Raw genomic sequence first — 12,345 nt, 5'->3', positions numbered from 1 at the left:
ACTTTTCTATTTAAATAAACTTTAAAAAGACAAGAAAGTGGGTAATTTGGAACCTTCTCTATCTATAAAACATTTATTTGAATCCTCATAATCTTTCAGCAGTTCTCAGTGTTTTAATACAGTACTTTCCAGGAAAAAACAAATTACTAATCTGCAATAAACAAGTATTCCAAAGTTAATCTGAAATTATGTTTGCCTTACAGTTTTTTTAATGACTGTGTTTAGGCTTTCCCATGTTGAAAGTAAAGATTGTGGTTCTAAGTTTAAATTTTTTATGTTTATACTGTAAACATACAGTTTTCTAAAAGATTTTTCCCTCCCAATTAGTGGTTTTGTTTTTCTTCGGCTTATCTGCCCTGCTATCCTGAGTCCACGGATGTTTAATATCATTTCAGGTAAATACCTTTTAATAAACTTTGAAATTGGGAAAAGCTTCATTACTTCCATAACATTTGAAAAAAAATATTGTACTTTAAATCAGATTTTAAAACATCTAAGACACAAATAAAGCTCACTAATGCACCATCCCCTGCCTTCTTTATTCTTTTAGTATCCAACATGTTGGATTTTTTTCTGTTTCTGTGACTTTAGTTTGCACTATTTTTACTTTAAGCATACAAGTGTATATGTACAGGCGTCACAGGTCAACTTCTGGGAGTTGATTGTCTCTTTTCACTCTTTGAGTGCCTGGCATTGAAATTAGGTCATCAGGCTTGGTGGCACTGAGATACGTTACTGGCCCACTGGTTCTCACACTTACAGCGTTTACAGGTTAGGAGTCCTCTTTTGTCCTTAGTCTACATCAGGTTGCTGTAAGCTGAACTTCTTTTTTTTTAAGATGCAAACATCTAACAAAGAAGATAGACCAGATTTCCCAGTTATATAATATTAATTGGCCATTCTGACAGTCAGAATATAAGATGTGAAGTTATTAATCTTGGGCTGGTAAGTAACTCAAGTTGGTAGGATGCTGGCAGAGCATACATGAGACCCTGGGTTCAATGCCTTGTACCTGATGAAACTCAGGAAGGAGAAAAGGCAGGAGGTTAGAAATTCAAGGTTGTCTCAGACTGAGTTTTAGACCAGCATAGGACATAAGAGAAATAAAGCGGGGGTGGGAGGGGATTAATTGTCAGTTTCTGGTTTGGTAGCTACAGATTCTTTTCTGTATTCCATTTTCCGTGTTCTACAGGGAAGTTTTTCATGAGCTCAAAAACTGATCTTTCAAGTGAACTATTAATGTTAGAAGCAGGGAACTGCTAAGATTACAAAATGGTTCCCTAAGTGGGTTGAAATTAGCCTTGTGAATGGTTCTGAAAGGTTTGTAGAGTGACAATCTTCTTAGCAATAAAGCAGCTTTTTGAACTATTCTGAAATATTATAAGCCAGTTGGGAATTAATCAAGTTTGTAGTTCACAAAACAAGAAGCACTTAAAAATGTGTTCAGTTTTTTCAGACTATTCTGAATATATTCTGAGTAAAGGATTGTTAGTGCCTAAGAGTAAAGAAAAACTAAAAGTGCTAAATTTATAATGGTTTACCTCAATGTACCTTTGGAGTTGGTGTCATTAGTTGTACCCAATTCTCTTCTAGATTCCCCATCTCCTATTGCTGCAAGAACACTGACATTAGTGGCTAAGTCTGTGCAGAATTTAGCAAACCTTGTGGAATTTGGAGCTAAGGTAAAAATATTTTGATATTAAAATTCATTGACCACATTTTAAATGTTTTCTTTTTATTTCACAATCAACATACTCGATCTTCAAAACAGTTTACTATGTAAATACTGGAATAATACAATTACCTCCTTTTGTAACTCCTTGCCCAACTCAGAAGTATGTACTGCTCTCTTACCAACCACTAGTTAGTATGCTGTCCTCTGTCAGATATTTAGATGTAATGCATTCTCTATACTTCCTTTCAGATTGATTGTAAACTTTGGGGTATAATTAATAATTAAATACACATTTTAGGCTTTTGCCTAAATAGGCAATTTCCTCTTAATTTCTTGCCAAATTCAGTAATTTTTCTTTTTCCAAAAAATGATTTACTTTTATGTGTATGATTATTTTTGCATGCATGCATATAAGTACTCTGCTGTGTTCCTGGTGCTCGCTTATGCCAGAAGAGGGCACTATATTTCCTACAACATGACAGGAGCCATCATATGAATGCTGGGAACTAAACCCTGGTCCTCTGTAAGAACAGCAAGTGCTCTTAATACTGAGTCATCTCTCCAGCCCCAAAGTTAATCCTCTTTATGTTTCATTACCTGTCTTAGAAATTTCATGCCTACATCTTTGGAATTTCCAATTGAACATTTGAGGTTTATAGTTGATACTGTGTTACCGATAAATTGTAACATCTTTTGAATTTATCTGAAATTCATGGCATATTTTGTCCCATTGCAATCATAGGAAATTCTTTTGTTTCTTAACTCCCTACAATATGCTGGATTCTTCATAATTCATCAATAATAAATTCTAAATATATGCATAATTTGTTTCTGCCAAGCTATGTTTAATGATTTCTAATTTGTAACAGCTTACTAATTCTACCAAGTTTCATATAGTAATTCTTGCTTTATGGATAGTTGTTGTAAAGCAGTTTTTGTTAAGGCACATGAGGCCTGTGTTTTTAATTTTTTAGGAACCTTATATGGAAGGTGTTAATCCATTCATCAAAAGCAATAAACATCGCATGATCATGTTTTTAGATGAACTTGGGGTATGTATATAATTTTCACACTTTTTGAGAATTTAGTCATATGGCAATAACCTTTAGATTTTAAAATCAGAAGTTCAAAGTAAAATCTTTTTGTGCACTTACTCTTGCATAAATGGCTTACACAAGCATACACAATTGTGGTTTTCAACCAGTCATATTTTAGATCATCTTTTCATTCTTTTAAGTTGTAGCTAAAATAAGATTTGAAACCAGTTAGTTAGAACTACATGAAAATGTAATTATTAGAACTCGTTTGAATTTTTATAAATAAAATTATGACACAAAATTAAAGAATATAATCTCTGAGACCCTAAATAGTAAGTTAAATTTTCTATATCATTCCAAAGATACATTTCAAGGACTGAATGAATTTTAAAACAAATATTTTATTCATATTGTTAGTGTGTGTACCCAGAGAAAAAAAGGCCAAAAATAGCATATTTCTGTTGAGCCAGGTTTATGTCACCAGAATTATTGGAGACTGGGTTGTCTTATGTTTTCGACTACATTAGTATATTCCAACTCAGTGATTCATTTCAAAGCACATGTCACCACTATCATACCAGTCTGACAAAAAAGGGGGGTGCAAGTAAGCACAATATAATAAGCTCCATATTTATAAGAAACTTCTGTGTAAACTCCTGTGAAAATTCCATTTGGAGTATTTCTAATAAAAATATAGTTAGTCAGTTTTCCTTGGACTTTTTGTTGTTTCTACTAATCTTCAAGCTCTGTGAAGGGAAGCAAGATTGTAATGGGTTTCATCTTACGATTTTTTTTTTTATTTTTCAAATCACCTAACGAATCAGTGATTCAGTTAAAATGAATGCATTTGAGTTATTTCTTTACTCCAAACAACTAAAACGCTCTTTAACTTTTAGGAGTGTCTAACAAACACTGTAACTAAAATGTAGAATACATTTAAGATTAATAAACAACATGTTCAGTTTTTAAGGCCTAAAATATTACTGGCATTTAAGGTAATACAGTAGTATAAATTTATCATGATGGGTAATTTACACCACGAATGTTAAACACTATAATGCCCAGTGATCCCACATTTTTATCTTGAGTAGTTTACAGAAACTGCAAAGGAACCCTTTATTACACTTTAATGTAGTTCCTCTTTAGATGCTCGTCAGTTTAGATACAGTAAATTAGTTTTATTCAGCCTAAGCACTGAAATTGTATCCAAATCAGCAATTAATGATGTTACTATTTATTTGACATATGCTCTAAATTTCAAAAGAAAAAAAAATCAACTCAAGATAACTGTTATCCTATGGAAGAGTATGGAACCCGGCTTCCTTCATTGTGAATAGAGGTTCTAGAACCTGTTTAGCAGAATTATTTGAATAAAAATTTTTAGGAAAATCAATGCTTTATACGTAGTTAGGATAATTTTAGAAAAGACTTCAAGGATTTTTATTTCTAAATGCAGTTTTATGATTCCCTTAAAGAATGTACCTGAACTTCCGGACACTACAGAACATTCTAGAACTGACCTGTCTCGTGACTTAGCAGCCCTGCATGAGATTTGTGTAGCTCATTCAGATGAACTGAGAACACTCAGTAATGAGCGTGGTGCACAGCAGGTAGGTCATTACAGAATGGTAATGCTTTTACATAAAAGATGGTACACATAAAAATGGCAAGTGATACATAAAATTGCCAAGTAAATTATTGTCAGTAGGAAGGCGTGTTAGTCCTTCAGTCAACTCTCACACCAAGTATACATGAGTGAAGTTACTTGTCAAACACAGGAGAAATATATGGGAATTTTGAGAAATGTCTACAGTTGATACTTTTATTATAGTGATTCAAGTCGGTGTGGATCATAGCTCACACCTTAAAAAAATATTAGTCCATAATAGATTTCTGCTGTCCTTGCCAACAGATGTAGGGGTATATTCAAATAAGGACTAGACCTGGGAAGGGTTCTTAACTGACCTAGTGTTAGTCATTGGAGACAGACAGTCTTTCTTGAGCTTAAAGGCATTGGGGAAGTATAAATCAGGGTACATGTATCCTATATGCTACCACTGCACCCCTTTCCTGTCTGGCAAAGATTTCACAAAGAAATTAAAACAGTGATTATGGATTATTTTTTTAACCTGAGATTCTAGAATCCTCACTTTTTTTTTTAAGTTTAGAAAACAGTCTAAATAATAGAGTTCTAATTGGAAAACATTAGTTTATGACTGAGGTTTATAATGGCAAATATAAAGTGATATAAGATTGTCTCTTTCTTGGTTACAACTAAACATGCTCAGTTTAAGTAATCAGAACTCAGTTTTATGAAAGGAGTAGAATGCTAGGTCCTTAAGAATCCTATTGGTTTGACATAGTTTTTATTAAATTAAAATTTTTGTGTTGAAATTTTGGACTCTGCTTAATGATTTTTACCCACACTGTTTTTCTTTGTGTCTAGCATGTACTGAAAAAACTTCTGGCTATAACAGAACTGCTTCAACAAAAACAAAACCAGTATACAAAAACCAATGATGTCAGGTAGCAGCCTGTTGTTCTGCATGGATCAGCACGCCCAACATGGGAATTCACATCACTATGTCTCCTTTGCTCTTGCCAAAAAGTAAAAAATAAAAAAAAAAGAGAAAGAAAAAAAAATTAGCACACCTTTCCACATTCCAGTGATGTGTAAGCTATGCAAACAAAAACCCAAGATTCTGCTGGCTAATAACTGCCAGCACCTTTGTAAGCTATCTGTGCAGAATATTTGCACTTTTTCCACATGGAATCTTTACCAAACTCTGAGCCTTGGTGTACAGTTCAACTTTCACAATAAAGAAAAAAAAGCTATGTCTTGAACTTTGAAAATATATTTTCAGTATATCCATTGCCAAAGTTTTGTTGTCTTTTGGAAAACGAACTATGAAATCAACTGACCAAGAAAACACATTCTATTGACAACAGAATTTAACTGGATTGCAGACTGTTCTTACTGTAATTTCTTCCTTCTAAAGAATATGACCATTTGACTGTTCACTGAATTTATTTGTATTTACAGTTTCCAGAGTTTGACATTATAATAGGAACAATCTTGCTGTATACTTTTTAAAAATACTGTGCTATTCTTCCTGGAACTGTTGAAAGACAATATATAGAATGGATGAATATATGCTCATCAGCTTTATTTTTTAAACATACCACTTATTTTGTTGAAATTGTCAAAGACTGTATTTAGATTTCATGGTTTTGTTAAAATGTTTACAAGTAAATAGTTTAAATTCAATAAATATTATTGGTCATTGTACCAATCAATGCATGTTACCCATTTGACCATTTTATAGATTACTGATGTCTTTTATGTTTAGACAAACTGCTAGAATACTTGTGTCTACCCTAAGATGATTTTTTTGTTACTATATTAATTATGCAGACAACCTCATCAGCCACTTAACAACTTATACATCTTTGAACTTCTTGTACGTGTTTTACTGCTGGATAATTTAGTTTGTATAATTCACCTGTTCTTATGTCTGTATTTTTTGTGAAGTATACACAGGGTTAAGTTAAAATAAACCAAGGGATAGCCTACATAATTAATCATCTTACTATTTAACTTCATTCTAATTTTCTTCTGCTTAGGGATAGTTCAAGCTTTAATACCAGAATAAAGCCCAGGAGGATTTTTATTAATTGTTTCTTTCACAAAGGATTTTATTTATTCACTCAGTGTACAACTTGTTAAGCAACATGTCTTGTGCTGAAGACTTAAAAACAGTATGTATCAGACTATCCTTAGTAAAGAGAATAGGTTTTTGTTTAAAAAGAAACACCAAGGAAGGTATTAATAAAATGTTCCCTCAATAAAAATGTTTTCCTGAAGGCCTAGATTCCAAAAACATTTGATTGCATTCCTCAGAGATACTGTATATACTGAAAGTGGTTAAATAATTAAGGGTTTATTTCCCTTTGCTGCGGAACAAACTGAAGAGGCCTCAATGTATTCTTTTGAAAGGTGTTAGATACTACTATTGAGATTTCCCTGGCTTAAATATGGGTCTGAATGTAGCCATAAAGCGAAATTACTGTCCTTATTTAGTTTCAGCCAGATTAACTGTAGTAACAAAAACAAAAAACCACAAACTGTGTTTTGCGTTGTAATCAATGCAGTCCCTTTTTCTCTGTAAGCCATTATAGTTCCTGTTCTTATTGGCTGCACTATGACAGTAACTCATCTTATTTCCTTGGTTTGCAAGGTGGAAGGGCTACAGACTGTTTAATGTAGATAAGGACTTTCAAAAATAGGTCAAGTTTAAAGCATTTTAGTTTATCCTCAATAATTGTACTTGACTGTTCAGCCATGATGGCCTATCCACCATTTCAGACATGCTTTTCTTTTTTAACCATTTATTTTTAAAGAAGTCTGAAAGATTTATCCTTATTTTTGTGTTTTACTGACATGCTCGTGTCTTAAATTAGAGTGGGAAGCTTGTTTCTTACCTTCATGGGCCCTGTGGTAGCTAGGTGGTTAGTGACCTTTCAGACTTTTTTTTAATGGAGCTGGGTAGAAAATATTCAGAGGTACATGTGAACTGTGCTTTGGTGTCAAACTTTAGTGTTCTAAAAGAACAGAAGACATGCTGAACATTTGCAATTCTGTCTATAGTCTATCATATTGCTTAACTTGAATTATACTGGACGTATATGCTTTGGTTTTCAGTCTATTATAAAGCATTACATTTTATCAGTTTTACTCCAGAACAAGAAAGAAAACAGAAACTCAAGCCATACATGTAATTATTAGAGATGAACATGAGCATAAATCACCATTATTTTAGACAGAACTAAAATGCTACCTACCCTCTGGGAAATGTATCCTCGAGTGTGTAAAGCTGGGTGGATTTTGGGTAGATTTACATTTGAGGTAGTTGAGTTTCATAGTTCCTTCAAGGCAGTTTTCGCAGGGGGAGGGGAGTAGAGAAAAATCCAAAAACCAGAAACCAAAACAAAATACTGGCCTAATAAACACATACCTATCTTCACTTTGGTCCTAAGGCAATATCTACTACTTGCTACACTACGACAGTGTTAACAAACAACAAATACATGCACTGCTGTGGGTACCAGGAGTAGACATCACGGTCTTCTCCATTTTCTACTTGCTAGAACTGAAGTATAATTCATGAAAGTCATAGAAAAACAAAGGTATATCTAAATAATGTAATTCCATGTTGTGAGTTTTTATATTATTTCATTTTTAAGCTTTTGAATGTTATTTCATCTACAAATTTCTAGTGACAGTAATGCCTATTTTATATTGATTCACTTATAAATCATTTAATGATAAAACTGAATGTATAATTTGCTATAACTTACCTGTGGTTAAGATTTTTATCTAGACTCAAAAATTTTATTTAAACCCAGATGTCAGTAACTTAAGTTATTTAACTTAGAATAAGGTTTAGCACCTAAGCACTAAATAACTGCCCAATACACTCTATAGCTCACAGTAATTCATAAATAGTTCAGTCTATTGAGGAAACATTTTGAAAAGCCATTTGTAAGACCTTCTGGAGAATGAAAACTATTTCCTTAGCACTTCTAAAATTTACTGTTACTAAGTTTGGTTTTTCTGTAGTTCTTTTAAATGGATAGGTTTGTTTAATCACATTTTGTTCAAAACAGCATAAGGAAGTACACCGCACTACGACTTCGGCCACCACAGGAGGACATTTTGCTACTAAACTTAGTTACAATTATCCAAAATAAATGATGTTCAGCCTCTTTTGAAGTTATATTTTATATAAAACGATCACAAAGAAAAACTATATTAGAAAGGTTTAATTATTTTGACGTTTCACATTGTACTAAAAAGAAAGTTAAATGTCACACATGCTTCCTACTTCTGCTGCTTAGCACTGCTGTAGTCATTTCAAATGGTTAGAGAGAATCTACCAGGTCATCATCAGTCCATTCCTCCTAGGGGGAAAAAAATGTGGTAAGGGTAACATTGAAGCAGTGAGCCAGTTTTTTTACTTCCCTTTGAGAAAATGCTGACTGACAACAGTCTACTGTAGATTTATTTATTTACTTATTGAGACCACCTGGGGCTGCAGCCAGCCTTAAATCCTCCTGCCCCTCCAAGGACTAGGACTGCAGGAGTGTGCTACTAGTTCAGCTCCTGACTTTTATGACAGGACTCAGCCACCCACTCTAAGCAGGAGTTCTATGAAGGCTATCCTTTTGCCTCTCCTTATTTATTTTTGACTTTCAGAGACAATTTTAAAAATGGGTAGGGCAAGGGGGAAGAATCCTTCGAGAATAAGATTAAATTTAGCACCACTGCCTTCTAACATAGGAAGGACTCTTCAAATTTTAGAACTGGCTCATACAGTAGTGTAAAAAAAAAAACAAATCCCTTAAAAAAAAGAAAGCTAGACAACGTCCTCCTCTTCCTGGTCAGTCCTGTAACAAGCAACAAACAACTGCTGCAAGTGCTCTCGCCCTCTGCCTTACCTTCCCTGCTGTGGATTCTAACCACCCTGACTGGTACCCAAAATAAATCTTTCAAATAAAGTTTCTTTTTGGTTTTGTTTTTTCTTGATTCAGACTGCACATAAAGAGATGAGTAAAAATTTGTAATTTCAAACTTCAGAGATACTCGTTGGGAGGACTGAAGTAAGAGTATTGGGTGTTCAAGACCAGTTTGAGCTACATAGCAGGACAGTGTTTAAAACATTTATGGCCCCTTGAACTGGGCGGTAGTGGCACACATCTTTAATCACAGCACTCCGGAGGCAGTGCTCTTCGAACTCTATGAGTTCGAAGCCAGCCTGGTCTACAAGAGCTAGTTCCAGAACGGATTCCAAAGCTACAGAGAAAATCATGTATGGCCCCACCTGTCTATAATGCTTACACTACTCTAGAACAGTACATCTTAACTTAGGTCATGCCAGAAAAATGTAAAAATTATATAAAAGTTTGCCTTTAGGAGTAAACATACCTCTTCTTGTTTGAGTTTCTTTGATACATAGTCATCATCTTCATAGCCTTTCCTCTTCTTCCTATAATTAAGCAATTAGCAAAACTGATGGTGGCAACATATGAAACAGGAACCAGCAAGGATATGTGAGCTATAACCCAATATGGTAGCTCACAGCTATAATGCCAGCACTCACACTGAGGCAACAGCTTTACGTTCAGGCTAGCCTAGGTTAACTCAGTGAGACCTTATCTTCAAAAGCAAAAATATATCTTTACTGAATAACAGGCACTAAAAACTTGAGATTATTTGTGACTATGAAAGCAATACTTTAACCCATTGTAGCAAGAACCTGCAAAGATTATAAAGAGGCTGAGTATAGCTATAAAACTCAGTACCAGTTACTCTAATGAGATTTTGGGATAATCCTGAGCTTACAGTGAAATAGCAAAGAGAATCTAGAGGAAAAATGTGTTGGAAGAGCTTGTCTCAGTTATAAAAGCATACTAAAGTGGAGCCCAGTGGTGGTACACACCTGAAATGTGAACACTGGAGTGAGTGAGGCAGGAGGACAGAGTTTGAGGTCCACTAGGTTTTAGGCCTAGCAACAATAAAAAGGTACAGTATAAAAGCTATGGTATTGAGAGTGGTATCATATACATCAGTGATTAAAGCAGACAGGCAAAAGTGGCTCCACACATCTAGTGACAGGTTTATTGGGTTTAGACAGCTAGCTGGACAGCCTAAGTTTGTTCTCCCAACCCACATGGAAAAAGAGGACTCTTAACAGATTGTCCTCTGCCCTACACAGGCACCCACTTACATCTGTACTCAAACACAATAAATAAATCATTTGCTACATCTTTGAATTTACCTATGATAAAAAATTGTCATCTAAGAAAACCATGAAATATTCAAAAGCAAACTACACAAAACTAATATTGGAGGGGGAAACCTTACCATTCATAAACATTTCTTTATTTAAAAAGCAAGTATCAAAGTAGTGAAAATACTATATATAAAATAAATACTAAAAATTTAAAGGTGAGAATATAGAAAGCATAAGATATCAGAAACAATGCAGAAAAAAATTTAAATGGCTATCAAACCTGGAAACAGTATACATAGTGATTGGGTAAATGTGAATGACCAAGGTGATTTATTTATTTTACTTTACTCAGACTTGCAAGAGTAAAAGATTAGTAATATTAAATGCATGACGTGGACACACAAAGTAGTTCATGCATTTATACACAGAAAAGATAGGCAGAGAATAGACCCATCTGGTAAGTTACTTCTGAGGCCATGATTTAGATTTGCAGTTTGGTCAAAGGGAACTTTGGTTTTTATTCAGGGAGCAACACAGAAGAATACAGTTACTGTATAATGAAAAATAGAGGCAAAAATCCTAATGATCAAGGAAAATAAATTCTTTGTGTTGAAGTAATGCTACTTGGTGGTGTTCTCAGCCTGCACTGAGATAGTAGTACACTGTGTACTTAGAAGCCACACAACTATCTGACAGGCTTTGACCACTAAATCTAATAAAATTTAAAAATTAAAATTTTCAGTCTATTTTACTTTGTAGAAATTTTGGTTGTATTTTATAAAAAACCTATGTCTGTAATATTTTTGTAAGTTCTTCCTATATAAAGAAATACTCAAAACACTTTCACAGGAATGTAGAATTTCTTTGGTAGAGTACAAAGCAAATGGCAACTTGGAGTAAAATGTAATCTCTGTTAACTGAAAATTTCGGGTGATGACCCCTTCCATTATTAGCTAGAACAGAATTAGTAGTTGAATGAGGAGGACAAGTTAGTAAGTACTTCAAGGTCTGCAGGCCTTACAAGTTGGAGTACCCTGCACTTAAGTCTGCAGTCCATGTCCAGACAACTCTCTGGGCCCAGTGCAAAATGGAGGAACCCTTTCTAGCAGGGTTCCCTCCCTACCTGAACAGGCTCTAGGCTCAGAGGCCTGACCTTGACACAGATCCCTGCAGATACTGTCCCTTCTGCTGTCCATTTAATAGCTAGGAATTGTGCTCCAGCTGTCTGATACGAGCCCGTTGCCAAATGCAAATAAGGTGATGCCCCAGCTGCTGTTCCCATTTATATGTGTGTCTTACTCTGGAATAAAGGTGAGCTGTAACACTGAAGCAGTCTCCCGGAAGGCTATTTCTGTTCATGTTCACAGCCATCTAAACCCTGATTCACTCCCTCCTCATTCATGGACTGATGGCCAAGGATCCCTGAGGAAGAGGGAGACTCACACAGAGTTTCTGCCATAGCCACTTAACTTTTCTGCCATAGAATGAAAACAAAATAATTACATTAACTAAAGGGCATTGAGTGTTCTAGTAACTCTACTTCTAGAAAAAAACAGGTGGGGGATAGATTGGTGGGTGCTGGGCTTCATATCAGAAATACGATACTGAAACCATACGATTTCAAGATTTACTTGAAGCCACAGCTTTAAGACAACAGTCCTATAATTTACACTTTGTACACCCATTGAGTAGTCCTCTCCTACAACTACAGTTAAGGAATTAAGTCATGGCTACCTTGCACTGAAATCCTTGGTATGCTCTTCAGCTTTCCATACATATTTGTTAGTATTTCTTCAATAATTTCTTCAGCTAATTCCCATTACATGTTAATAAATAATAG

At 34.6% G+C, this 12,345-nt stretch overlaps 2 protein-coding genes across 3 annotated transcripts in view; one reads left to right on the top strand and one right to left on the bottom strand.

Annotated features, from left to right (window-relative positions):
* Window positions 1-6,294, top strand: part of Rasa1 (RAS p21 protein activator 1) — a 75,377-nt gene extending 69,083 nt beyond the window's left edge. Inside the window, exons 21-25 of the mRNA XM_087896766.1 lie at window positions 328-395; window positions 1,594-1,682; window positions 2,650-2,727; window positions 4,188-4,322; window positions 5,159-6,294. Of these exons, the coding sequence (XP_087752892.1) occupies window positions 328-395; window positions 1,594-1,682; window positions 2,650-2,727; window positions 4,188-4,322; window positions 5,159-5,242 (454 nt within the window). The 3' untranslated portion in view covers window positions 5,243-6,294. The remainder of the gene's footprint in view (window positions 1-327; window positions 396-1,593; window positions 1,683-2,649; window positions 2,728-4,187; window positions 4,323-5,158) is intronic.
* The window catches only part of Ccnh (cyclin H), a 70,069-nt gene that overhangs the window by 41,940 nt on the left and 15,784 nt on the right, over window positions 1-12,345 (bottom strand). Inside the window, exons 8-9 of one of the 2 annotated variants that reach the window (XM_048455860.3) lie at window positions 9,698-9,758; window positions 8,521-8,673 (exon numbers count right to left, since the gene is read on the bottom strand). In XM_048455860.3, coding sequence (XP_048311817.2) covers window positions 8,635-8,673; window positions 9,698-9,758 — 100 coding nt within the window. In that variant the 3' untranslated portion in view covers window positions 8,521-8,634. Of the gene's footprint in view, window positions 1-8,520; window positions 8,674-9,697; window positions 9,759-12,345 lie in introns of those variants that run through there. The other variant, XM_085676879.2, reaches the window with a different exon arrangement.

Source organism: Myodes glareolus, chromosome 15, assembly GCF_982192425.1.
Source record: "Myodes glareolus chromosome 15, mMyoGla1.1, whole genome shotgun sequence".
Taxonomy (NCBI): Eukaryota; Metazoa; Chordata; class Mammalia; order Rodentia; family Cricetidae; genus Myodes; species Myodes glareolus.
The sequence above is the reverse complement of the archived record's forward strand: the minus strand, read 5'-3'. Positions and strand labels throughout refer to the sequence as shown.